Raw genomic sequence first — 25,080 nt, 5'->3', positions numbered from 1 at the left:
AATGGGTGAAGAGGTAAGGAGATTAAGAAGTACAAATAGGTAGTTACAGAATAGACATGGGGATGTAAAGTACAGTGTAGGAAATGGAGTAGCCAAAGAACTTACACTCATGACACCTAGAATGAAAAATGGTGGGGGGATTGTTTGAGGGAGTAGAGAGTTCTGGGTGGAGAAGGGGCAAAGGGGGGAAAATCAGGACAACTATAATAGCATAATCAATAAAATATAATTTGAAATATATAAATCCTATTTGGAAAAAATTTTAAAAATAGGGGAGAAAAGGATCTTTTTGGCTCTGTAATTAAATTTAAAATGTTATTTTGAGTCAGTATACAAAGCAAAAAAGTGTGAATAACATGTACTTGCCAAATTTTATAACACATGTAAAATATACTTTACATTCATTACAATATCTCAAACTCCAGAATTGTAAATATTTTATAAACCCAGAAATAAATTTAATTCCAGAGGAGAAAATTTCATTCCTTGACAATAATGGAAGATTTCATCCTGTGGGTCTTCTGGACGATTCAGAAAAACCTTATGGAAAACTTGGTTAGACATTCAAAATTTCCTTTTGGAGTGAAGTTTAGTAAGGATGCAGTAAGGATAATTAATTATAAATATTTTTGTAATTCTTTAGCCATACCTGGTTCTGTCCAGTTTTTATCATGAACCAGTCCTTAGTGGAAGTTATTGTTCATTTAAATGCTCATGAGCTTTCTCTGTCCTGATACTCTTGAAATATTATCTGGTATTAAAGAACAAACTGAGGCGCTCTCTGCTCCACCCATTTGACAGACAGCTGCATCTTCCTGCTCAGTGCCACCCTCAACCCTGAGACAAGATGGTGAAGGTCGGAGTGAATGGATTTGGCCGTATTGGGTGCCTGGTCCCCAGGGCTGTCTTTTACTCTGGCAAAGTGGATGTTGTCACCATCAATGACCCTTTCATTGACCTCAACTACATGGTCTCCATGTTCCAGTATCATTCTACTCACGGCAAGTTCAAAGGTACAGTCAAGGTGGAGAACGGGAAGCTTGTCTTCAATGGAAAGTCCATCTCCATCTTCCAGGAGCAAGATCCTGCCAACATTTAATGGGGTGATGCTGGTGCTGAATATGTTGTGGAGTCCACTGGTATCTTCACCACCATGGAGAAGGCTGGGGCTCACTTGAAGGGTTGAGCCAGGAGGGTCATCACCTCTGCCCCTTTTGCGAATGCCCCCATGTTTGTGATGGGTGTAAACCATGACAAGTATGACAGCTCCATGAAGACTGCCAGCAATGCCTCCTGCACCACCAACTGCTTATCCCCCCCCGGCCAAGGTCATCCATGACAATTTTGACATTGTTGAGGGACTCATGACCACAGTCCATGTCATCAGTGCCACCCAGAAGACCATGGATGAGCCCTCTGGCAAGCTGTGGCATGATGGGCAAGGGGCTGCCCAGAGCATCATCCCTGCTTCCACTGGCACTGCCAAGGCTGTGGGCAAGGTCACCCCTGAGCTAAACGGGAAGCTCACTGGCATGGCCTTCTGTGTCCCCTTTCCCAGTGTTTCAATTGTGGATCTGACCTGCTGCCTGGAGAAAGCTGCCAAATACTAGGACATCAAGAAGGTAGTGAAGCAGGCATCATAGAGCCCCCTCAAGGGCATCCTGGGTTATACCAAGGACCAGCTTGTCTCCTTCAACTTTAACAGTGACACCCACTCTTCCACCTTCGATACTGGAGTGGGCATTGCCCTCAATGACCACTTTGTCAAGCTCATTTCCTGGTATGACGATGAATTTGGCTACAGCAACAGGGTGGTAGACCTTGTGGCTCATATGGCCACTAAGGAGTAAGAGCCCCCTGGACTACCAACCCCAGCAACAGGAAGAGAGACCCTCAGCTGCTGGGGAGTCCTTGCCCCAAATCGATCCCCCAGCACACTGAGACTCTCCCAACCTCCAGTTTCCATCCTAGAACCCCTGGAGAGGAGAGGGCTTAGGGAGCCCTGCCTTGTCATGTACCATCAATAAAGTTCACTGTACCCCCTCCAAAAAAAGAACAAACTGACAGTTACAGGAGAGGAGTGGGAGAGGGATAATAGGAGAAGGGCCATCAAGGAGCATCAGGTAACTGGGAGCCTTTATGACCAGTAGTCAGCAGCTAAATGATAGTACCTGGCAGAGTATCATCAAAAAAAATCACCAAAATAGAAAATGTAATTTTATGCCAGTTTTATATTACTCGTAATAATTTGCTTTATGATATTTCATTCATTTCATTAATAATATTAATAATACATTAATAATGTATTAATAATACATTAATAATATTAATAAATGTATTATTAATAATAATACATTTGAGGCTGTTTTGTTTATAGTTTAAATTTTTTAATTTATGCCTGAAAGAAAGTTACCAGAATTAGAAAAAACAAAACTGAAATTATACACATATGATATGATTGTTTGTATAGAAAATTCTAAATCTATAGATAAAATTTTAGGATGAGAAGGCTAATTTAGCAGTGTTGCTAAATACAAAATCATTATACAAAAATCAACTGTATTTCTACATACCAACAACAAGCAGTTAAAGATCTATTTACAGTAGCACTAACAAATATGCAGCACTAAAGAAATAAAGCTAAGAGGCATATCATGTTCATAGATTTCATCACTCAACACAGTAAAATGTCAGTTCTCCCAAATTTATATACAGGTTTAACATAATTCCTTTAAAAATCCCAGCAAAAAAATTTTAAATTTTATAGATATAAACTTCTGAAGTACCCAAAACTACCCTCACTTCTGATAAAAACTGCATATGAGTGTCCTTATGACCACTTTTAGGCTTGACCATTTGCCAGTAAGACTCACAGAACTCATTGAAAGCTGTTATACACAGTGACAATCTAGTACAGCAAAAGGTACAGATTCGAATCAGCCAAGGAAGAGGCACACAGAGTAGATCTAGGAAAATTCCAAGCATGAGTTTCCAGTTGTCCTCTTTCAGTCAAGTCAAGTCAGGGACATTCCCATCTCCTCCCAGCAACAGTGTGTGAGAATACACAGAGTATTGTCTCCCATCCAAGTACTAACCAGGCCTGACCCTGCTTAGCTTCCGAGATCACATGAGATCGGGAACATTCAGGGTGGTATGGCCATAGATGGAATACACAGAGTATTGTGTATTCTGTGTTTATATTGTAAAGCAGGGAAGCTAAACCAAGCCTTGGTGTCCAGAGTTTTCATTGGGTCTTGGTTACATTGACATGGTTAACCACTTGCATGACTAACTGTAGTCTTCAGATCCTCCAGAGCTCAAGCTGATACCTTTTGGAGCAAGGTCAGTAGATACATAAACAAGATTATTCTTAATTTATATGGAAAGGCAAGGGAGGTAGAATACCTTAAACAATTTTGAAGAAGATTCAAGTGGAAGGGATCAGTCTACCCTATGTCAACATATTACTGGCAAATACACAAAGAAACTAGGTCACCTACACATTACTAGAAGGAATGTAAAATGGTTCAGTGACTCAGGAAACAGTGTGGCAATTTCTTGAAAAACTAAGCATGCAGCTAATATACAGCCCAGCAGTTGCACTGTTGGGTATTTAGCCCAGAAAAAAATGAATATTATTTCACATAAAAATTTGTACATGAATCTTTATAGCAGCTTTATTTATAATAGCAAAACAAAAAACAAAAACAACCAAACCTGGAAATAACCCAGCTGCCCTTCAACAGTTAAACAAACTGTGGTATATCCATACTATGGAATACTACTCAGCAATAAAAAAGGATCAAACTCCTGATACTCACAACCTGGATAAAAATCCAGAGAAACTAAGTTTACAAGAAGAGCCAGTTCTGAGACATTCTTGAATGACAAAATTATGGGAATAGAAAACATATTAGTGGTTGCCAGGTCTGGAAGGGAAGTAGGCATGGCTATAAAAGGACAACCTGAGTGATCTTTATGGTGATACAGAAATGTTCTGTAGCATTGTCACCATCCTGGATGTCATACTTTACTGTGGTTTTTACAAGGTGTTACTGTTGGGGAAATAAAAGGGACACAGGATCAGTCTGGCTTATTTCTTACAACTGAATATAATCTACAATTATATCAAAATAAAAATGTAATTATGAATTAATGTATCTAAAAAATGAAATACAAATTCTCTATGGAAAAAATGATAAAACTTCATTCAGAGACATCAAATATTATCTAAATAAATGGCAAGATAGAGCATTTATCTTTTTGCTCTGTCCAGTATGGCTCAGTTGGTTGTAGCATCATCTCATTAAACAAAAAGGTCAAGGGTTAGATTCCCCATCAGGGCACATGTCTAGGCTGTAGGTTCCATCGCCAGTTGAAGTGCACAGGAGAGGCAACCAACTGATGTTTCTCTCTCACATTGATGTTTCTCTCCCTCTCTCTCTCCTTCTCTTCTGCTCTTTCTCAAATTAGTGAAGTGTGTGCTCAGGTAAGTATAATATATATAAATATAAATATATAAATATATAATATACTATATATATTATAATATATATATATATATCATGTTCAGCAATTGGAAGACCCAGTATTATAAATATACCTATTCTCCCAAAATTGGCCTGTAAGCTTTAGTACAATTCTAAATCATTAAGTGACTGGGATAATCTATAGTGGCTACTTCACAACCTCCTCCTTTCTGTTTCTGGCTACAAAGTAAAGAGCTGTGATTTTCAAAGTCTGACAAAACAATACAAAAATGTTGTGGACACAAAAGCTCATGTAATGATTCATCCGTGTATTCAGAATAACAATAGCACTTTGCTTTGTCAATTCACAAGTTTTTACCCTTATGACCTTCTCTATGCCTCCATTTCCTTAATTTCAAAATGGGAATCACCATTAAAATACAGAATCTGGCAAAAGGAAGGCCTGCTTGAGTGTGGTTGATAGAGTAACAATATGGGTGTAATAATTTATAGTTTTAATTTGAACATTTCACCTAAAATGTCATATGATATGCTTGAGTATGATATTGTTATGTTACAGAGTTACATGCTTATGATTTTGTAATAAAAAGAGGTGTTATTTGTGCCAGACCCTATGGTGTAAAAACTATAGAAAATTTCTAAGATTCTATGTTATATTTTTAATAACATTTAATAAGCATCTGTTTTCTGGTGAATTCTGTTCCAGACAGTTGTTTATACAACAAACACCTATTAAGCCTCAACTGTAATTTATGAAATAAATGTTTTGAGGCATTGCCTCCAAAGGATTTGGAGACAAAACAAGGTATTTATCACATATGAAGTGACTAGCTAAACAAAGCAAGTATATGGTAATCTAGTACACACCATACGTAAAATACTGAAACATGAATGAACAGAGTAGTTGGTATGAAGTAAAGGCAGTTTATTAAAGGAAGTAAATATTGAAGTGGATCTTAAAGCAATTACACATTTATCTTCTGAAAATTATTTTCATTTTCAGTGTTTAACCAATTTGTAAATATTGCCTATATTTGTCTGCAGTAACTTTGTCCTATCACAGCCTCTCTGAACTTTAGATTTTACCTGTGAAATGAAGTTTTATCTAGGGTCTTATTTTATATTTAATATTTTTCTATATCTAAATTTGGACCAAGCCAACTTCATCTTGGGATTAAAATGCAAGCTCTTGAACAGTTATATTCTCTGACTGTTCTCAGGTCTGACCCATTCCTAAACCTCTTGATTCTAGTAAATTGTATTTACATTTTAAAGGAGATATAGCCCATGCTTTCAGTATTTGTCTGTGCTCATCAACTAGATGCTAATGGACTGTGGATCCCTTCATCAGTTTGTTGGAGGCTCAAGAAAAACACTCTTCTTCAACTTTAATTACAGAGTGACCAACTGTCATTACATTCCAGTTTTGAAGGAATTTATTTCTAATGCTAAAAGCTAATATGCACTTCAACATAGGGTATAATTTATCAATCTATGTTGAAGATGAGTAAAGTTTGATTACTGCCTTCAAAACCTTTATGACGGTAATCTTTTTTTTGCTTGGCTGGAGTTCAGAATCACCAGACTCACAGATGCTCAGTTCCTGAGATGCTGAAAAGGTTCAAGCAATGTCAGTTCAGCTGGCCCTGGGAAAATAGGGGGTACTCATAGAAGAAGAGTGGAAAGATAACCCCAGGGAAAAAATAAGACTGGAACTAGAGAATGGATTAAGGAATTTCTAGTTAATTTTATAGCGTAAGAGAGCCATTGGATATTTTTGAGCAGAGAAAGAGAGAAGACACAAATAACACTTTAGAATTTTTCATCTGGTACCAGGGTACAAAGTAGAGGAGGAGAGACTAAAGGCACTGAAATTAGTTGAGGATATTTCTGGATTCTAGATAGGTCATTAAATCTAGAGTGATTACAGTATGGGGGGTGGGGCATGGAATAGAAGCAAGAGATTTAGGAAACTGCCCAATTGTAATTGTCAGGGTTTGGTGACCGACTGATCAGGAGGCAGCCAACAAGGGAGGAGAAAACGCAAAGATGGCTGAGAGGCTCGGAGCTAAAGTAAAGAGAATGTCGTGTCCATTCACAGAAATGGAAAGCTCAGTGGAAAAGCCTGCCTGAAGAATAAGCCCATTGGTTAGTTACCTCTGGACTGCATGCAGAAATGGAATGCTGCAGCATTGTATTGTTCCCAGTCCAGTACCTTCCCACCACACACAACAGTCCTTCTAAAGACCAAGAAACCTGAAGTGTCAGCATATATAACAAGAGCAGAATTGTTTAGGAAAATGCTATTTCTAGTTCAACTCCATGTTTTGTATCCACTACATTGAAGTATTATTTTATTAGATTCTCAGCTCTTACTGAATATCATCACTATTACTGCATCATACATTAATTTGCATGAGCTATCAGCAAGTGGATTTTATATTCCAAAATGTGTAGGAAAAGAGTGAGCCCCAGGGAATGCTGGAGAGATGGGAGAAGTTAGTAAATGTAGTCAGGAAGGGTTAAATCCATCATCCTAACTCCCCACCAGTCCATTCACCACATGCCAAACAGCGTACTTTTTAAAATGCTTGAAATTCTGGAAACAGCCCTTCCATTGCACTTGGAATAAAATTTAAACTTTTCACTATGGCCTGTGAGACCTCACATGGTTTGGAAGCTGTCCACCTCTCAGAACCATCTTCTACCACCTTGCCTCTCCCCTACCATGCTCCATTCACTCCAACTTTTACATTCCTGGGCTGTGGGAGCTCTTTCCTGCTCTTGTTCCAGATTTCTGCCTGCAGCACTCAGCCCTGGGCCTTCATCTGGCTCTTTGCCATTCAGGTTTCAGGTCACAGGTCTTCTCCATCCAGTCCAGACTGAGCACCTGATGACCACCTCTCCTCATCCCACCTCCTCCTCCTCCTCATCCCTTCACATCCCCATATTGTGTTTTACTCACAGTGCTTCTGACACTGCCTGTCACTCCTACTAACATGTGTGCTACAGAGCAGAGCCATTATATATTTTGCTCACCACTGCATCCCCAACCCCAAGACATAGTGCCCAGCATACAATAAATACATATATGAATGTATAAATTAACCAACCACAGCACCTCTGGAAAAATTATCTGCCCACAAATAGAATAGAATCCACAACTGAGAGAGGAGGACAACAGAAGATTTGGATTGGAGTAGTTAATATTTTATTTTGTTTAGAAATACAGAAGTGTTTTGCAATTTATTCTCCTCCCTCATGCACGTACGCGCACACACACAAACACAGGAGCAGCCATAAGCATAGGATACCTAACTAGGAACAGATAGGCCTTTCTGACTGTTTCATTTTAGAATGAGGCCCAGTTCAGGTCTTTGCTGTTTGTGTTGGGATCAGCAAACCTGATAATCGAATCAGAAACCTGTGCTTATGGAAATAACCACTGTTTGGTTCTTTGCATTCCCTTGTTTAGTGCTCTATGCTCTTACAATCCCTAGTTACAGTTACTTTTGAAAATGACAGAGGGAAACTGAGAAAAGAAAGCATTTACCCACACCTGGGCTCAAATGTTGAATGGAAACAGTATCATCCATAGAGGCCAGGCCTTGTGGCAACAGTAAGAGTACCATATGAGACTTTAAATGAGAATTAAAACCAAAGAAAGCACTTATACACTGTCTGTCTGGGTTTGATAGGCCGTTGAAACATAAAAATGTATCTGTCTTTTATGGGCTAGGAGATGGTTTATTAGAAAGATCTGCCTGATTCAGTGTCAGAGATCCACAACTACTGCAGGCTGTCTGCTATGCTACAGAATAAGTTTCCTTTGTACACCTGAAACTAATATAATGTATGTCAATTATACTTTATTGGATCATTTTTTAAAAAAGAATTAGTTTAGCCGTGGCTGGCATAGCTCAGTGGATTGAGTGCAGGCTGCAAACCAAAGGGTCACCTGTTCGGTTCCCAGTCAGAGCACATGCCTGAGTTGCAGGCCAGGTCCCCAGTGGGAGAGGCAACCACACACTGATATTTCTCTCTCTCTCTCTCTCTCTCTCTCTCTCTCTCTCTCTCTTTTCCCATAAGAATAAAATAAATAAAAATCTTTTAAAAAAAGGATTAGTTTGCCTCCCAGAATTGTCTTCCTGGGTCTTAAGCTAACCAGTGCCCTGTACCTCTCTGCCCCACAACCCTCTTCCTTAGATGAGAGAAAAAAAGCAGAAGGAAAGCATAGGCTGCCGCAGAAGCCTCAAATGACCCAAAAGTTTCTACCAGTGATTTTATGTCTTTGTTTCAGCCTATCTCTTATCTCTGGTCAAGCTTGATGTCTTACCTTTAGGGTCTCAACACAATTTCAACTTTAAACAGTTTGCAACAGTGTTAAGGATGGAAAGGGACTTGCCCGTATCTTACACAGGTAATTTAAGGGGGTAATGCAGCATGTATACTGACCTACTCTTGGTGTTTTCCTTACTCAGTCTCAATGAACACCCTACCCCACTTCATTTATTACCAGTCACCCAGTGTGGCTGAGTCCCACCCACAGTTGTGCCTTCTAACCTGGAAAGTCTCTATTAAGCACCCTCCATGGTTCATATATAGGTTTGATTTTTTTAAATGATGTTTTCCTTAGAAGCTTTAGAATTCATTTGAACATGAAATTTAGTAATATGTTTTTAGAAGGCACATTATTTTTCAGTGCTCTGGTATTTCTGTAATTCTTTATAACGTCTAAAAATAACTGCTGGTGAGCTCATAAATTCATTACTCATCCCACTGGGACTCAATAATGCATATTACAGACCTCCTGATTTTTATATATTAGATTTTCTCAAGAGTTCCCTTACCTGTTATTATCAACATAGCTATATTGACAAGGTCTTCATTATTTCCTAGTTGCCCATATTTCTTTTTCTTGTTAATGATCAATTTTTTAAATTAAGCCTTGTCACTTTGAAAATATCATAGACATATTATCCTGTTAATATTAATGTTTCATGTCCTTCTATGTTTTTTTCCTCGTACCTTTTATCATAGGAAACTTACTAAATGCATTCCTTCCCTTTTGTTTTAAAAACGAATGCCTTTGTTGTGAGGGGATAGAGGGTTGTCAGTGAGAGGGTAGGGGCACATGCTAGTTTTTCCCCCTGAAAAAAAATATTAAAATGATACTTCAGCCCAGGCTGGCGTGGCTGAGAGGATTGAGCACCAGCCTGTGAACCGAAAGGTTGCTGGTTCTATCAGGGCTCATGCCTGGGTTGCAGGCCACATCCCCAGTTGGGAGCATGTGGGAGGTAGTGATTGATATGTCTAGCGCACATTGATGTTTTTCTTTCTCTCTTTCTCCCTCCCTTCCCCTCTCTCTAAAAGTAAATAAATAAAATGATACTTTATATTCAAAGGTAACTTTGTGAATAGTCATATTCCCTATTCTGAACCAGACCCTAAAATGTAAGTTATGCATAGATTGTAGAAATTATTCCATGACCTTTTGGTCTAGGACCATGAAAATATAAGGTGACCAGCAATAATTAGAATAGTAAATGGCTGACCAAGAAATTCTTCTAAATTATCTCTTTGATGAGAACTTACTTAGATTGTCCATCATATTATACTGGTAAGCCTAATCTCTTAACAAATTGTGTGTGTGTGTGTAAGTGTGTGTAATATCACTTAAAAGTGATATTTTTTCTCAGAGAATTCTCCAGTTTGTTAAACGATTAATTGAAGAAGTAAATAACCTACTTCTTCCTTTAAAAATATTCTACTTACAGAAATTACATTTACATATAACTTTTTAAGACATCTACTACATAAAATGAGGTACAGCTTCAGATAGTCTACATTTGCCAAAGTAAACACATCAGGAGTTTGGCTGCTAACTCAGTAGCATATTTTGGCATGGTTTTTGCCCTCTCCAGGAAAAAAAAAAGTATAAGTACTCAGACCAAGCGAAGAAGAGTGTGGACAAAGCAAACTTGGGAGAAACACTTGGATTGCCGTCATCACAGGAAGAAGGGGAATAGACAAGCCTGGAGATACAGCAATCTTTTCTTCTCTCTTATCCTACTCTTTAAGAATTCCACTCTCAGTGCTATTTCCAACCATTTTTGTTTAATTTCTAAATGCTATTACATAAATGTAAGTTCCTTCTTTCTCAGTACCATTATAAGACATTTTTTCTTAAATATATAGTCTTTTGGGAAAAGAAATGAAATGTTTTAGCAATTTGATCTTTCTTATATGATTCATAGTCTCATCCTTTACACTTAAAGTTTCTAATTCTTTTGACCATTTGTGCTATCTTCACTGCTTTGAAAATTGCTACATTTCATTTTTTAAAAACAAGTGATAAATAAATATTCAGTATAGTATTTTAATTGAAAGGTCCCCTGTCCCCTACTTTTTGATTATTTCACAATGAATCACATCATTAACAAATTGTATTTTTGGAAGAAACATTAAGAGAAATAAAAGGCATTTTATTGTCTGTATAAGCATAAAAGATAGAGTAGGAGTCAGATTATAGGGGAAATTAAGCTCTAATGTAATAAAAAAGAATTAACTTCACTTTTATTTAAGTTGACCCCTGATTATCTATATAGCTCCTATTACAACAAATATTACGCATTGCTTTTACTACCCTGAAATAAAATCTAAAGATAACATAACCTATCTACTAATACAGTTGCTAAATTATTGTAATGATCAGTTAACACATAAAAATAATAAAGGAGAAGCAACTCATAATAAAACTAATATGCATATCAATATTTAAAATGCTCATGAAATCAATACGAGAAGGCATAATATAGTAATGAGATACTTGGTCCTGTACATAGAATCACCATGAATTCAACAGCTACAAAGGCAGGTGTGTTTACTGGCAACTCAAGTATGACGGGCAGCGATGCCATCCATGATGAGATTTTATCATATGGTAAACCACTTTGGGTAATATTCTGAACAACATAAAGTACAAAATCCCTTCAATTTATATTACAGTTGGGTTACTAGAAAAATCATGCCAAAAATACTTCAAGATTATTTGTTAAACAGATCTAAATTCTAAGCCCATGTAATTATACATAGGGTTTTTTTTCAGGTATGCATAGCTGGTGGAACATTTAAAATCTATGTCTGGTACAGAACAATTCGTAGTGCTGTACTGCCCTGCAAACTGCAGGGTGTCCACCATCCCAGGCCTCCTCCTCCCAGTAAATGCTAATAACTCCTTCCAATCATCTTGACCATCAAAAATATCCCTGCAAATTTCCAAAATGCCCTAGAGGCCACTACAATGCCCATTAAGAACCACTGATTGAAACTGAGCAAAGACACATTTTTGTAACAAGGAACTAAGATCCTGTACATTTTATTTTAATACTGATTTGATTTTATGGATTAGGAAACTGAATGTGCCCCAGAGGTAACTTATCCATTAAGAACAAGGCTTTCAATCCAAAAGGATACAAAAAGTCATTCCCTGAGAACATGGCAGGTATTTAATATGCAAAACCCTACATTGTGGGAACCTCTCTATGTTAGCAAAATGGTGGTTTGAAAAGTGGAAAGAAGTTCATAATCCCTAAAAAGAGGAGCTTCAGATCAGGATAGAGTTACGGTAGAGCAAAGACCAAGCACTATCAAACCATGTCTGTCTCTTTCAAATAGCACAGTTGATGCCAAATGGAATAGTTTCCATGTCACCTACATGTCATTGCAGCTTATTGATAAGTGACTGCTTTTTTGATCTACCTAAACTTTTCCTTTTTATGTCATTTTATGAATAATATAATGCCCCAGTGTTTGTGTCCTGGTAGTTTTCCCTGCAGTGTTGTATGTTTTTAATACTAGAAAGCTTCTCTTGAAAAGTTTTCAGTCTCTAGGCATTGCTGTGGCTAGGTATTTGTATTAACTTGTAAATATTTTAATTGAACTTTGGTCCTAAATTTTTGAAAATGGTCTCCAAACATGTTCTTAAAATGTGTATATTCAGCCCCAGATGGACATGCAATTACCTACCTTCCAAGTGCTATTTTAAATTTATTAAAAATCTACTTTAAAATATATAAAATAGAAAGCTATTTTTCTATAAAATATTTATGTTGACACTCCTTGGTTTAAGGAGGATTTTCCCTCCATCCCATTCTCTGTAATTCAGTTTCTAACACACCTTGCTTATAACCTTTATTCCTAGCAATTTTCCTTCCTCTGACAAAGCACACATTCTCATTATTTATACTCTTAAATTACAAGGGTAAATGTTGAGAACCAGTGCAGATACTTAGTTATCTCAGGGACTTTGGTATTTTCAGCCAAGGGCTAATCAAGCAGAGAGTAATCATAAGCTAAAACTAAAAAGCCTTTGTAGTGATTTTATCACTAGGGAAATTTGTTCATCCTTCAAAAAGATTGTCACCAGAAAAGGAAAAAAAGATAATAAAGGAGTTAAAAATGCTTCAGACCGTTGACTCCTTGGGTCCCTTTAGATTCATAGACTGAATTGGTTTTCAAGGGGCGGGAGGAATTATGAGAAGAGTTCCCTGAGAAAGCTCACAAATTGATCATAGTCTTGGTAACACTACTAAGTGTTAAGTGTGATCACTGTGGAGGGAATGCCAAATGAGCCTGGAAGCATGGGAAATGAGAAGGAAAAGAGACAATTAACACCTTTTTTTCTTACTGTGTTTGGGGATTGCCAGGTAGTATGCATCTGAGAATAGTCTTTCAAAAAGAAGAAATACAATTGATTTTAAAATATTTTATCATTATAGCCCTGGTTGGTATAGCTCAGTGGACTCAGCAGAGGCCTGCAAACCAAGGGGTTGTTGGTTTGATTCCCAGTTGGGGAACATGCCTGGGTTGTGGGCCAGGTCCCCAGTGAGGGGGCAGCCACACATTGATGTTTCATTCCCTCTCATTCTCCTTCCCGTCCCCTCTCTCTAAAAATAAATAAATAAATCTTTTTTAAAATATTGAAAAAATATTTTAGCATTGTAAATGCAATTAGTAGTTATTGTTGAAATGAAACTAGAGTTGCAAGCACTACAGAAATAGGGACAGGCATTTCATTAACCTACCCAGAAACTGGGCTCCCTTCTAGATATACCCACAAAATATTATTTAAAGTTTATGTCTGAACATGTGTAGAACTGCTCACTTGGGTTTGGAGAATATAAATGCCTCCAAATTCAAAATTATAATAAATATCTGGATGTTACATATATTTTTAAAAACTTGAAATTTACACACCTATTGATGCAGACAGGCATATGTGTAATTTCTTTCCTCAGGAATTAGAAGACTTGTCAAAATCCAGTCAGTCACTTTAGGATTTGCCAGGATAAACTTCACGCTCATCTCTCTCTCCCATCAAGTGGCATTGAATTTTGCCTAAAATGAGTAAGCAAATAGAGAAATGACCTCATTTTTAAGCCTGAATGCAGTAATGTTGGCAGATATTTCTCAAGGATATGACTTCAGTATTGGGTGTTAGTTTCAAACGCTGGTTTGCAAAGCCATTCTGCAGAGAAGAGGATAGAGAGCATCCTTGTGAGGGCACCTGTAAAGAGAGGGGTTCTCTGGTAGGGCCAGCTCCCACAGCTCAGTCACATGCATAGACTGTAGCTTTCTGCTCTCTCTGGTCGACCGCAGCCATAGCATCCTTATTGTTGTAACTCCTAAATTGTGATACTGTCACAAAACTGTTGCTAGGCAACAAATGTGGTTACCAGGTCTCAGCGAATAGCTGAAGGGGAAAGCAAAGTGTTGCACCATTGTAGAGTAACCATAGCAATGACCTACTATTACAGACTAAAGAATTATCATTAACAATGTTAAAGTATCAGACAGAGGCCCTGAATCTGGAGACTTCCAGGCAGTATCTTTCTGCATAATTGGGTGATGTAGGAAGAGATTTCAAGTGTCTTAAAGTTACTCATTATTTCTATGGGAGAGTCTTAGTAATTACCTTTATTTTTTAAATTAAAAATTGTTTAGTTGTGAATCTACTGGTAAAATGATATAAACTATCTCAAGGAATCAAAAGCAAAGTAATGCCCTCATCTGTTATGTATACATCAATGTTATTTTTTGCCTGTTAAAATCGAAGTGGATTGGATTTGGAAGATACTGTATGGTTAGCATTAAATTGAAACCACAGAGAGAAGCTGTGGTAAAATAAAATAACCCCATAAATTAACAACTAAGCCTGCGTTTTGTAAGTTGAATTTCTCCTGACAAAATAGGAAGTCTAGACGCTCTTTTAATAATCACTGCTTTGAAACATTTTTTTCTTAGCTTTTCAAAAACTGCCCCCTAAAATCTGTTGGAAGGTTGTTTTTGTTTTTGTTTTTAAGTAGCTGCTGGGACACTTTCGTCTCTGGTCCTTCTCTAAGCATCCTGTACAGTGTGGTCTCAGAGGCCTCGCTGAGGCAATTCTAACAGCACGCTATCTGGAGAGGCAAGAAAAATAGGACTTGTTTTTTTCTCCCGCTGATGCTCCGGAGTGGGTGCAGAAGCCGGATTCCGCGCACGGGGGAGACCAATCCCCGCGCGCGGGGAGCCTGGGGAAGTGGGTGGTTTCGAGGCGGGGATGGGAGTGGCCCTTCCTGCCACGAGCCTCTATTGGCCCGGAGGGGCTGAGGCCCCTGGCGGGTGGGGGGCGCCGCTGGGCTGCTCCCGGGCGACCCGCAGGGACGTCCCCGCCGGGTCCTGGCGCTGGGGACCCGATGGGGCTGAGGCGGGAGCCTGCGGAGGGCTCCGGATCGTCGCCCCGGAGGCCGCAAACGCGCATTTGGCGGACGCCAGCTCTCCTCCGAGCCCCGGGGCCACACGGAACGGAACGGCAGGTACGGGTGGGCTCCGGGGGCGGAGTGCGGCCGCCGCGCAGGGGCTCGGCCTGGCGGTCGCCACCCCACCTCAGGCGCTCGGGAGCGAGGCCCCTCCTAACGGAATCTGTGTTTTTCTGCAGGCACCGACCGTCACGAGCTCACTTCCTGGAAGAGCTTCCCGTCTATTTTCAAGTTCTTTGCGGAAGCCTCTGAAGCCAAGACTAACTCCCTTAAACCGGCCCTCACGCGGCGCTCGCACCGCCTCAAGCACGAGGAGCTGTAAGAGGAGAGCGAGCGAGACCGGGAGGGGGCACCGGGACGCGCTCGAGCGGCCACCCCGCTCCTCACGGCTCCTGTCAGCGAGCAGACTCCCGGCCGCTCATTAGATTGTTTTCTTCCTAGAGCACAGGGTCGTGATATATACATCTAAATAGCGTTTTGCATTATTTCTAGATGAGTGCAACTGTCAAAGCAATATGGGTTCACTGGTCGTGCTTCCTGCGGGCCGCGCCGAGCTTCGCGCTGCCCGTCAGCCCTCAGATTAAGGCTGACAGCGCCCTGCCCAGCGCGGCCTGCGCGCCTTTAATTGCCCGGACCGAGCGGCGCGGGCGCTGCGGGGCGAGCGGCGTCTGCGCGGTCCTACCGCCCGCTGCCGCGCATCCGCTGGCTCCCACCCCCGGCCACAGCCCCCCTTAATCACGTCCATTTTTTCGCCCTCTCCTCTCCAAACTGAAGCAAACTTTTAGTGTAGACTTCAAACTTCCCCTTTCAGTTGCTCACCGAGAGCGTCTTATGCTTCTTTTATTTTTTTTTTAAGAATGCCCCACACACACACCCAGAAAAGCCAAATTTAAATTCAGAACATGAATGCTGTGATTGTACTATGTAGTTTTGGGAGCGCAAATTGTTCTCTCCTAACGATCTATTTTCATTTCCAGACCAGAAGGAAAACTTTGCATAAAAAAGCTATGAAGTACCAATGCACATTACCGCTAAAAGTCCTTGCTAGTTGAAGTGACATTTTGTTACACAAGTTTCTAATTTCACAAGATATTTAAAACAAAACATAATGATGAACAAAATCTTTTAAGTATATGTGTGAAAGCCCCCTTTTCAGTGGAGTTTCTAATTTTATCATTAGAATTGACTCTCAATATATAATGTATATTGAGTGGCATTGTAATTTAGGTAGCATAATTAAATTTTGCTTTTTAAATCCTAATGTGGAGAAAGTTTGTTTTTGTTGTTAATCCTAACTGGAATGATCTGTTCTGATCTTTCATGGAGTTAGATCCTTTCAAGGACAGGATTTTTAATCGTTATCAAGAAAATGAACCTGTGTATTCTTGAACCTTTTCCTTCTGAAAGGCTAAGTGGAGCTAAAATAATTCTTTTAGTTTTCTGCTGCAACAGAAAGGGAAAGACCTGATATGAAAGATTTCTCCTCAATCCAATAGCAATTGTTTGTAGTCCACTTCCTCTGTAGGGTTTTGCCCTACAGTTTCAATTATTAAGTATTTTAATCTAGCTAAGATCTGCCCAACACTGTGAAATGTTAGAGGTATAATAAGATTTTGCTGATTTTTACATTCAAATATTAAATCTCAACATTATCATTTTTAATTACTTGAAGAATTTAATTACCCACTGAATATTCTGTTTCTAATAGTTAAGTATCTGAATTTAATATTCAACCTTTTTTCCAAGTATATTCAACAATATACCTGCCTTATTTGAGGACATGATAAAATGTACCCAAAATGACTTAGAACTGTCTGACTCCTCAGAAAAAAATTACAAAATAACCACCTCATGGATAAAATGTTTTTATATTATGAACAGATTTCAGCAAGTTTTAACACTGACAATATCTTTGTTTGTATACAAGTACGTTAATTAGTTCTTAGAGTTTTAATAATAGCAAATTCAAATGATCTTTTTTCAATGGTTGTAATGCACATCTTTCTATGTTATAGCAGAAACAACATAGGAGGAAAACTCAAAACATATTGTTCAGCTTCTGGATAGCTTAAAATGTGTAACTCCAACAATGTCAAGCCCCTTGTTCTGCAATCTTTTCTATTTCAGAAGTAATGATGAACTAACTGTATGAGCTAATGGTAACTTCCACTGATAGGATTTGAGAATTGATGTAGATTGAATATATTTTTCAAAGTGTTATAAACCGTGTGGTGTTTTCAGTACAGGACAGTGTTCACAGGAAAGTAATTTTGTTGTTTTAAAAAGAACAGTGCTTGTACAATGCTAAATTTGTGACGCTTCTGCAGCTGAATTAGAGCAAAGGAAATATGCTCAGCTTATAAATCAAATTATTCCTATTCCTTCTCCTAGATTTTCTCACATCTCTTTAAAAAAATTTACTTTTAACTAGAATAAATCACTGTTAAATTGCCTTTAATACTTTAAAACCACTGGGTTGTTAGGCCTTATTTAACTATCTGTAGGGCTATTTGCAAACTTAAGTTGTGTAAATGTAATTTCTACTTGTGGATCTGAGCTGTAGCCGCCCGGAGAGAACTAGGCAAACCATCCCAGACCTCCAACTGGTAACTGATAAGATTCCTTGTAATGTAGGAGGTTTTTTTAACCTGTTGATTATGGGTCTGTTGATGTAAATGTAATACTGTCCTTCACCTCAATTTTCCTGGAGTAACAGTGATCAGTTGGTGGAAGCCTGCCTGTTTGGAAGCGACAAGGGTTCATATTTTTGCTCTGATCTTCTCCCTAATTTGGTTTCTTTAGACAAGTTTTTAGAAGAGTAGAGGTCTAAAGTTAGGATGTGGGCTTTCTTTTTAATTATATGCTCGAGCAAGTGGAATGGGGAGCAAAGAATTGTTGCTAAATCTAAGATTCAAAATCATCCTGTTAAAACTGAAAAGCCAGGTATTGGCTTTGGAGCATTGTAAAGGTACCTAACCATGCAGCCATTGAAAGTTTTTATGGATGTCTGAGGGCGGAGTCGGGGGGAGGGCAGGAGAATCTACTTGTGATAATTGTTCTCGTTTCTGCCTTGTGCTTCAACCTGGATTACATTATTGTTTATACCAAAAAATGTAAAAGTAAAGCACAGGAGTTTCCTATATATTATATATTTCTGTTTATCATTTTAAAATAAAAACAATTTTCCCAACAAGCAGTAGTGTGTGGTTCTTATTCAGAGGCTCATTTACTCATGTATAAATGTTAATAAAAGCAGAAACTTAAAAAGAATGATAAGATATCATTCATCAATATTTTAAACCTTTAGTTGCTTATTATTAACTATTATTGTTGCTGTAAAGCAATACCCTAACTCTAGCTGAGTCACTGTTTTGATTGAACCTTTCACAAAGCTACCATTTTAATATATTTGTTTTTAATATATAAAATAGCTACAAGAAAATTTGAATCCATTGTTAAATTATCATTTTATTAAAAAATATGCTGTACTGTATAGTAAACAACTGTGTTTTCCAAATAGAGTCTGCTGAGATTAAATTGTTCCCAAATCCCTATATAAGTCCCTGATGTATTACAAAGTCTAATCTGAAAATATCTTACAATTATTTTATAGCTTTTCCTTCTTTAAAATTTGTAACTCCTCTGAGAATGTGACAAAATATGTTAACTATATTATCAGTGCTAATAAGTTAGATTTGTTTTATGTTTCTCTGGATTATCTGGAGTTTCGATCCAAACACATGTGTGTCTCTTATCGTAATCATAGTTTGTAACTGTAAACTAACAGGTTCCTTTTGGTGTCCATAACCCTGGTTCATTAAGAAAGATTACTGTTACAGAAAGTCTAAAAATTTCTCCAAAACTTTCCCTGTGCCTCTATAGAGGAAAAAAAGGTCTTTAAATAAATGTGAGACATTCTCATCTTTGAAATATGGGTGGCCACAAAAAGGGAGGGGACAATAGTGGTGGTTATTTTATGATTACTTATTAGGGGCTGTAATAATATAAAATAAAAGACTCCAGGAGGTACTCCCTTTCAAAAATTGAATACTTTCCTTCCTTCCTTCCTTGTATAGAGTGACCGAGTGGGAGTCTCTTGAATTGTTGGTCTTCCTTTTATCTAATATTCTATTAATCTCCAAAAAGATCAGTTTGAGTCTGGGAAAGGGTTTTTAATCAACACTTCACAGAGCTTAAAGCTACCCTACCTAAAGCGTCAGCTTTGTTAGACGGTTTTAGATTTAAAGCATTGCAACTGTCATGCACTGTACTAAGAGTAAAGAATGTACACCAAGTGGAAGATGTTGAAAAGAGAGAAATAGCACAAAGTCGATCAACGGAAATTCAAGAATAGAAGTAGCCATCAAAGCATTCCAGCATTTATCTCCAAATCTATGTAGGGTTAAAAAAAAAGCAACAATGATAGTTTTAAACCTCACACTTAGGAGGGATGAATGTTGATTTAATTGATTCATTTGGATCCATGTTTTTAAAGTTTCACACCACTGATCTTTCATGTAGTGATGTCTTTAGCAGTCAGTGGTCTGACATGAGCCTCCTCAGATTTCATCAGTGGGACTCTCCATGACATCTGAAATTATGCACCGGCCTGTGCGATGGTAACTGGAATCGGGAGACCTCGATGCCAAAGAGCATGGTTAGATTGAAGAACTCTTGTTAATTCTTAGCACAGAGGTTTTAGAGGAGTGGTAATTGTAAATGAACCTTAAAGGTTAAAGTCACCAAACATTATATAGTGAGCTTTAATTGCTAGATAGGAGAAAATTGTTCTCAAAGTTTGACCATTAAGTGGATATCATGCAGTGAGCAGTATTTTCCCTTTGAATGTAAAAAGCTTGAAAATGGAAATTCGACTTAACCTATGAGGCCTTCCAAGCCACTTTTCCCATTCCTTCACCTTGAGATTTGTCAAAAATCTTTCACGATATTTTTATATTTTTGGAGTTAAGTTCTATTTGAAACAGACATGAAACGTATTTCTAGGAAGAAATCTAGAGAGGTCCTGCAACTTTCCAGATCATTCAGCTTTTACTCCCTTGGCTATTACATCGGGTAATATGGGAGACCGTCATAGGTAAAATAATGTCGAACTGTACTTTGTAGCCAGCCTGCAGTACCAATACAAAGAATCTGAAATGAAAAGACAAACAACACCCTAAGAATATGTCTCTTTTTAAAGTTTACAATTTGAATAATGAACTTGGATGGAAACTTGGCAGGAAAACAAACCATGGCACCATCACATCACCAAGCATTTTCACTTTTCTGTCCAATTTCAGAGTGCATGTGTTTGTGAGTATTTCACTAGATCAGTGACAGCTCTTTATTTGCATAATTATATGCTCTGGTCTGAAGAGAAAACTAACCCCCAAATTTCATGGGTCACCAAACTGCAACAATCAATGTTTTATCACGTATGCTAAGCAAAATCTAAGAAGCTATATGAAGTTTCTTGGGGAGTTTTTACTCCTCAGAAAATTAAAGAGTTTTTCTCTCCTGAATAGATTCAAAATCTTTCCAAGTTCTTTGTAACTGAATTCTGTTTGAAGGCAAAACTAGAGATTAACATGTAGATCTGGATCTTAGACTCACTAGCATTACTTCAAAGTGTCTTAAGAGGGCCAGCATTTTTAGAATACTAAACTTTTAAAGTGCTGTCTGTCCTTCATACTATGAGGAAGAAAATTATTAGTCAAATTATGATGAGTCAAAATTAACTCTGAATTAACTACCATTAAATATAAAGTTCATTTCTTTCTTTGAAATAACTCAGGGGTTATTTTTTGTTTGTTTAAAGGCCAAATAGAAAAATTTGTATATGTGTGTGTGTGTGTGTACACACACACACACACACACACACACATATACATATTCACCCATGAGGTACGTATGCTCATTTTGCCAGAAATAGACAATATATACAGTATATGCTTGTCTTTTCAGTGCCCGTAACATAGTAGGTACTCAACATTGATCACCAGGGTTGTTTGTAAACGTATTTTCTCTTAAGTCAATTTTTCATGTTCAAATTCTGCAAGGCATTGAAATAAATATTTTAATGCCTGAAGTTCATTTGCATCAGTAAATTCTCTTTGTATCTCATGTGTATTTGTGTGTAAAGTGGCTTTATTTCATTCAAAGAAATTGATTTAAACTGTTGGTGTCTTTAGTTTGTAGGCAATCTGCCAGACTTGATATACAATGGAGCATCAAGACACACACAGAGAGTGACTGTTTGTTGTAAAGTTATTAAAATCCTGGAAAGTATGGCTTTACTTAGGCTGTTGAGGAATATGCTAGGTGCATGATTTAATTCTACTTTACATGGACCTAGGTATGAGTTTCATTTAAAAGCATATAATGCCTTTCATTTGAAATTATCTGTTTGTGATAGTATATTAACAGTTTCCTTATCAGACATTATACTGTCATCAAGAAAAATACTAGAAAAAAAAACTTTGAGGGGAAAAGTTGAAGAATTGCATTATTTTGAAATACTTTATTCTCTATCTTGAAGAAGGATAAGATTCTTTAGATCAGGTAGCAAATTTCCTAAAACATTTCAAGTGAAAAAATCAATTCTCTCAAGTTTTTAATTTAAGTTGAATCACAAATGAAAGACATGTTTTCCTCTTTTAGTCTAGAAACGTGAACATCTGCCTCTCAGGGACACTGTCCAATGTCACCCCATCTCACCTTCTTACTGAAATGTTCACCTGGTCAGTCATACTCCCCCTTAGGCCACCCCCATCGTCTACCTCCCCAGAAACTGCTGTTTGGACTGAAGACCTTGGATTCTTCTTGGTGAAAACTTCTCAAAATTGAATCTGTAAAAACAAATAAATACAAAGTTAGCATTTTTATCAAACAAAATGAGTGGTGAGCAAATGAATTAATGCTAGTACTGTCTGACTGAGCAATAAAGACAAAATAAACAGTAAAACCCTCCTAGATTACTGTTTTAAAGTTTATAGATTGAGGACCTATGTGCCTCTGAGTTAGATGAATCTGCCTTTTATTTTTTAAGGTATAAACTATTAAAAGGAAAGTAATAGATAATATGTATACCTAATCTCTTTTCTGTATTTAACCTTTGTGAGAACCTGGCTGGGAATTTCAAATAAGGCTCTCAGTTTTCTACTGTTCCTGGGACACAGAAAAATCTGTTATTTCCCACCAAATTCCACACATGAAGGGATTGACCCTATATCAGAAAGGCCTGGGTTTTCTCTTTTTATCATTTTCATTTCCTTTGGCTCAAGTGCCATGTAAACACATTGTATCTGAAAAAAGGTATCTCTAATCCAGTTCATTTTCATGTACCTCCAAATAATTTTTCCAAAGGTCTATTTTCATTGTTTTTAATTATAAATGAAAGTTTTTTCTCAATAAATGGTTATATGTTTCCTGAGTACTTAGATAATCAGGAGTTATCGACTCAAGAAATAGTAATAGATTGCTATGGTGGTTTTGGATTTTGTTGGTTTTGGGGGGAGGTTGTGTGTTTTGTTAAATTTCTTTTTTGCTTTTGCTTTGCCTCAGTAAATTACTTAATATTATCCCCTGGAATAACCAGCTTTATAAACCCTAGCACAGAGTGTCACAATTTGGCTTTCATACTGTTTTGAAAGAAATTTATTAAAATTGCATTGATCTCACAAATATTGATCTAGTGCTTGATATCAAATATCATATGAGGCGCTGTCAGTTGCTGCTGATCATTGTGTCAGCTGTTTGAATTCTTGTCCTTTCCCTTCTTCATTGTCACATAGACACAAGTTACCAAGGCTAAAATTTTCATGATTAATATGATTAAGATAATTTTTTCTGTCTTTCACATTTCAGGTTTAACCAAACATACTACCTACCTGAAATTTTGTCACATGTAATATATGTATATATACACACACTTTTGTAAAAGCATGTTTTTTACATGTGTGTAAAATATTTTTAAAGTGATTCATACACTAGGTGGGCTATGTTTCTATTTAGTTCTTTATCCAAATTCTGAAATAATTTCTGTCTGTATCCTGCTTTGTTTCTGGTCACCTGTCTTTTAAGAAATCAAAATATTTTTTATAGGTTGTTGTTAGAGTAGCATTTTAGAACTTACGATGAAGTCTTAGCCATTTCGAATTTACGCACACACAATAGGTAAATCGCTCCTTTAATTCTTGCTGGAAAAAATACAATTGCAGCATTTGACCAACAAGGGGTTTAGAGAATTAGTTAAATAAAATTGAGTCTATATAGTTTTAATACTTTCTTAATAAACACATGCCAAGTTATGCTATGCTTTTATATCCTATCAGATATGGAAATAGCTAAGTGCCTTTGGATACGGTTAAGGGCTCACATCACCTCTTTCTTTCTCCCTTGCTCTTTTACATCAAGAATTTATGGATCTGTTGCTTTGAAAAAACAGAACACTTTAAGGAAGAAACCATCCTATAAATGAGCAGGTAATGCTGTTGTCTGCCTAAGCAGTACAGGCTGAGAAATGGAGTAGAACCCTCCAAGAGCACAGCTTAAACCGTATATCCACGTGCGTATTTTCCACATTCGCGGGGAGAAAAAAAAATTCTCAACCGCAGGAGTTGGTTTCTCTTCCCCCCTCCACACCTGAGCTCTGGTTACAGTGAAATGAAGCCACGTTCTCCCCAGCACCATGGACAGCGCTCAGCGCGCCCCCTTCCCTCTCCCCTCTCCAGAACCCCGAAGTCTGGCCATCGCCTGATTGCTCTCTCCCACCACTGCTAACCATAGGACACTAGCTCTTGAAATCTTAGGATCTGGACCCACAGTGACAATGGGTTATTAAGTGTGCACTTTGCGGGTGGTGGTGTGCTCGCTGCAAGCCCGGGGTTAACAGTGCCCCAGAGTTGACACGCCATTTGCGTGCTCCCCGAATTTGCATCTACTTTTATGATGAAAGCAGCGCCACTCTCCGTCATTTTTGTGGAAAAAGTCTTACCACCACAACTTTCTTTGGCCAACTTTTCACACCACTTCGTAGCTGGCGAAATCTCTACTGGCTCCAGTTTAAGCGGTCTGTATTATGAGCACGTTCTCCCTGGGCTGATGATCTCAGCCACGGGAGACCTGTGTTCCAGGAGATGGACGTCCAGACCCACCCGACCCCTGATCCCCCAGCGTTGCTAGGGGCCAGAGCTGTCTGATAGGGCTGTGCGCCCAGGTACCGGTTAATTACCTCCCCCAGGGAGGGAGCTGTGCAGCGGGAGCCGGCGGGCTGCCGCTAAAAAGCCTGGCAGCAACTTATCTGACAGCACTAAAGAGGGGGCCGTCTGGCTCAGTCCCCACCGCCACCTCTTCTACTTGCAGACCTCCACTCTAGCCTCCAAATTTCCACGCGTCTCCCTGCGCGGCTTTCTTTTTAACCGTTGTGCTAAGCGAAGTACAGTAAAAGAGGATCACTGCCGTGTGGCATCTTTTTCACTTCATGGTCTCCCTGGAAACATTTAAGTCTCCATTCCTCAGACAAGACTAGTTTTAAAGCTTTCAAGTCACACCTTACTTTGCTGAAACTCGCCTAACTTTTGAGCTTTGGGTGAAATCTGTTCCCTCTCACTGGACCCCTATTCTAGTCATCTACTCTCTGCAACTGACTTTGAAGACGGACATATTACGTTTAGTGCAGGTGAGATGGCCAGAAACAAATTTCCACTCAATATCAATTGTACAAAAATAGTTTCAAACCAACTTAATCCAAACTTTACAAGAAAGCCTCGGGAAAGTGAAAAAAGAGAAAG

General features: G+C 38.2%; 1 protein-coding gene and 1 pseudogene across 2 annotated transcripts in view; both read left to right on the top strand.

Annotated features, from left to right (window-relative positions):
- The window catches only part of FAM172A (family with sequence similarity 172 member A), a 412,801-nt gene extending 394,319 nt beyond the window's left edge, over positions 1-18,482 (top strand). For both annotated transcript variants that reach the window (XM_053663579.1, XM_037164133.2), the window contains one exon: positions 15,469-18,482. In XM_053663579.1, the coding sequence (XP_053519554.1) occupies positions 15,469-15,611 (143 nt within the window). In that variant the 3' untranslated portion in view covers positions 15,612-18,482. The remainder of the gene's footprint in view (positions 1-15,468) is intronic.
- Positions 422-2,228, top strand: LOC119063023 (glyceraldehyde-3-phosphate dehydrogenase-like; annotated as a pseudogene).
- Positions 18,483-25,080: the final 6,598 nt, after the last annotated feature.

Source organism: Artibeus jamaicensis, unplaced genomic scaffold (assembly GCF_021234435.1).
Source record: "Artibeus jamaicensis isolate MK-2021 breed Jamaican fruit bat unplaced genomic scaffold, CSHL_Jam_final contig_3214, whole genome shotgun sequence".
NCBI lineage: Eukaryota > Metazoa > Chordata > Mammalia > Chiroptera > Phyllostomidae > Artibeus > Artibeus jamaicensis.
The sequence above is the reverse complement of the archived record's forward strand: the minus strand, read 5'-3'. Positions and strand labels throughout refer to the sequence as shown.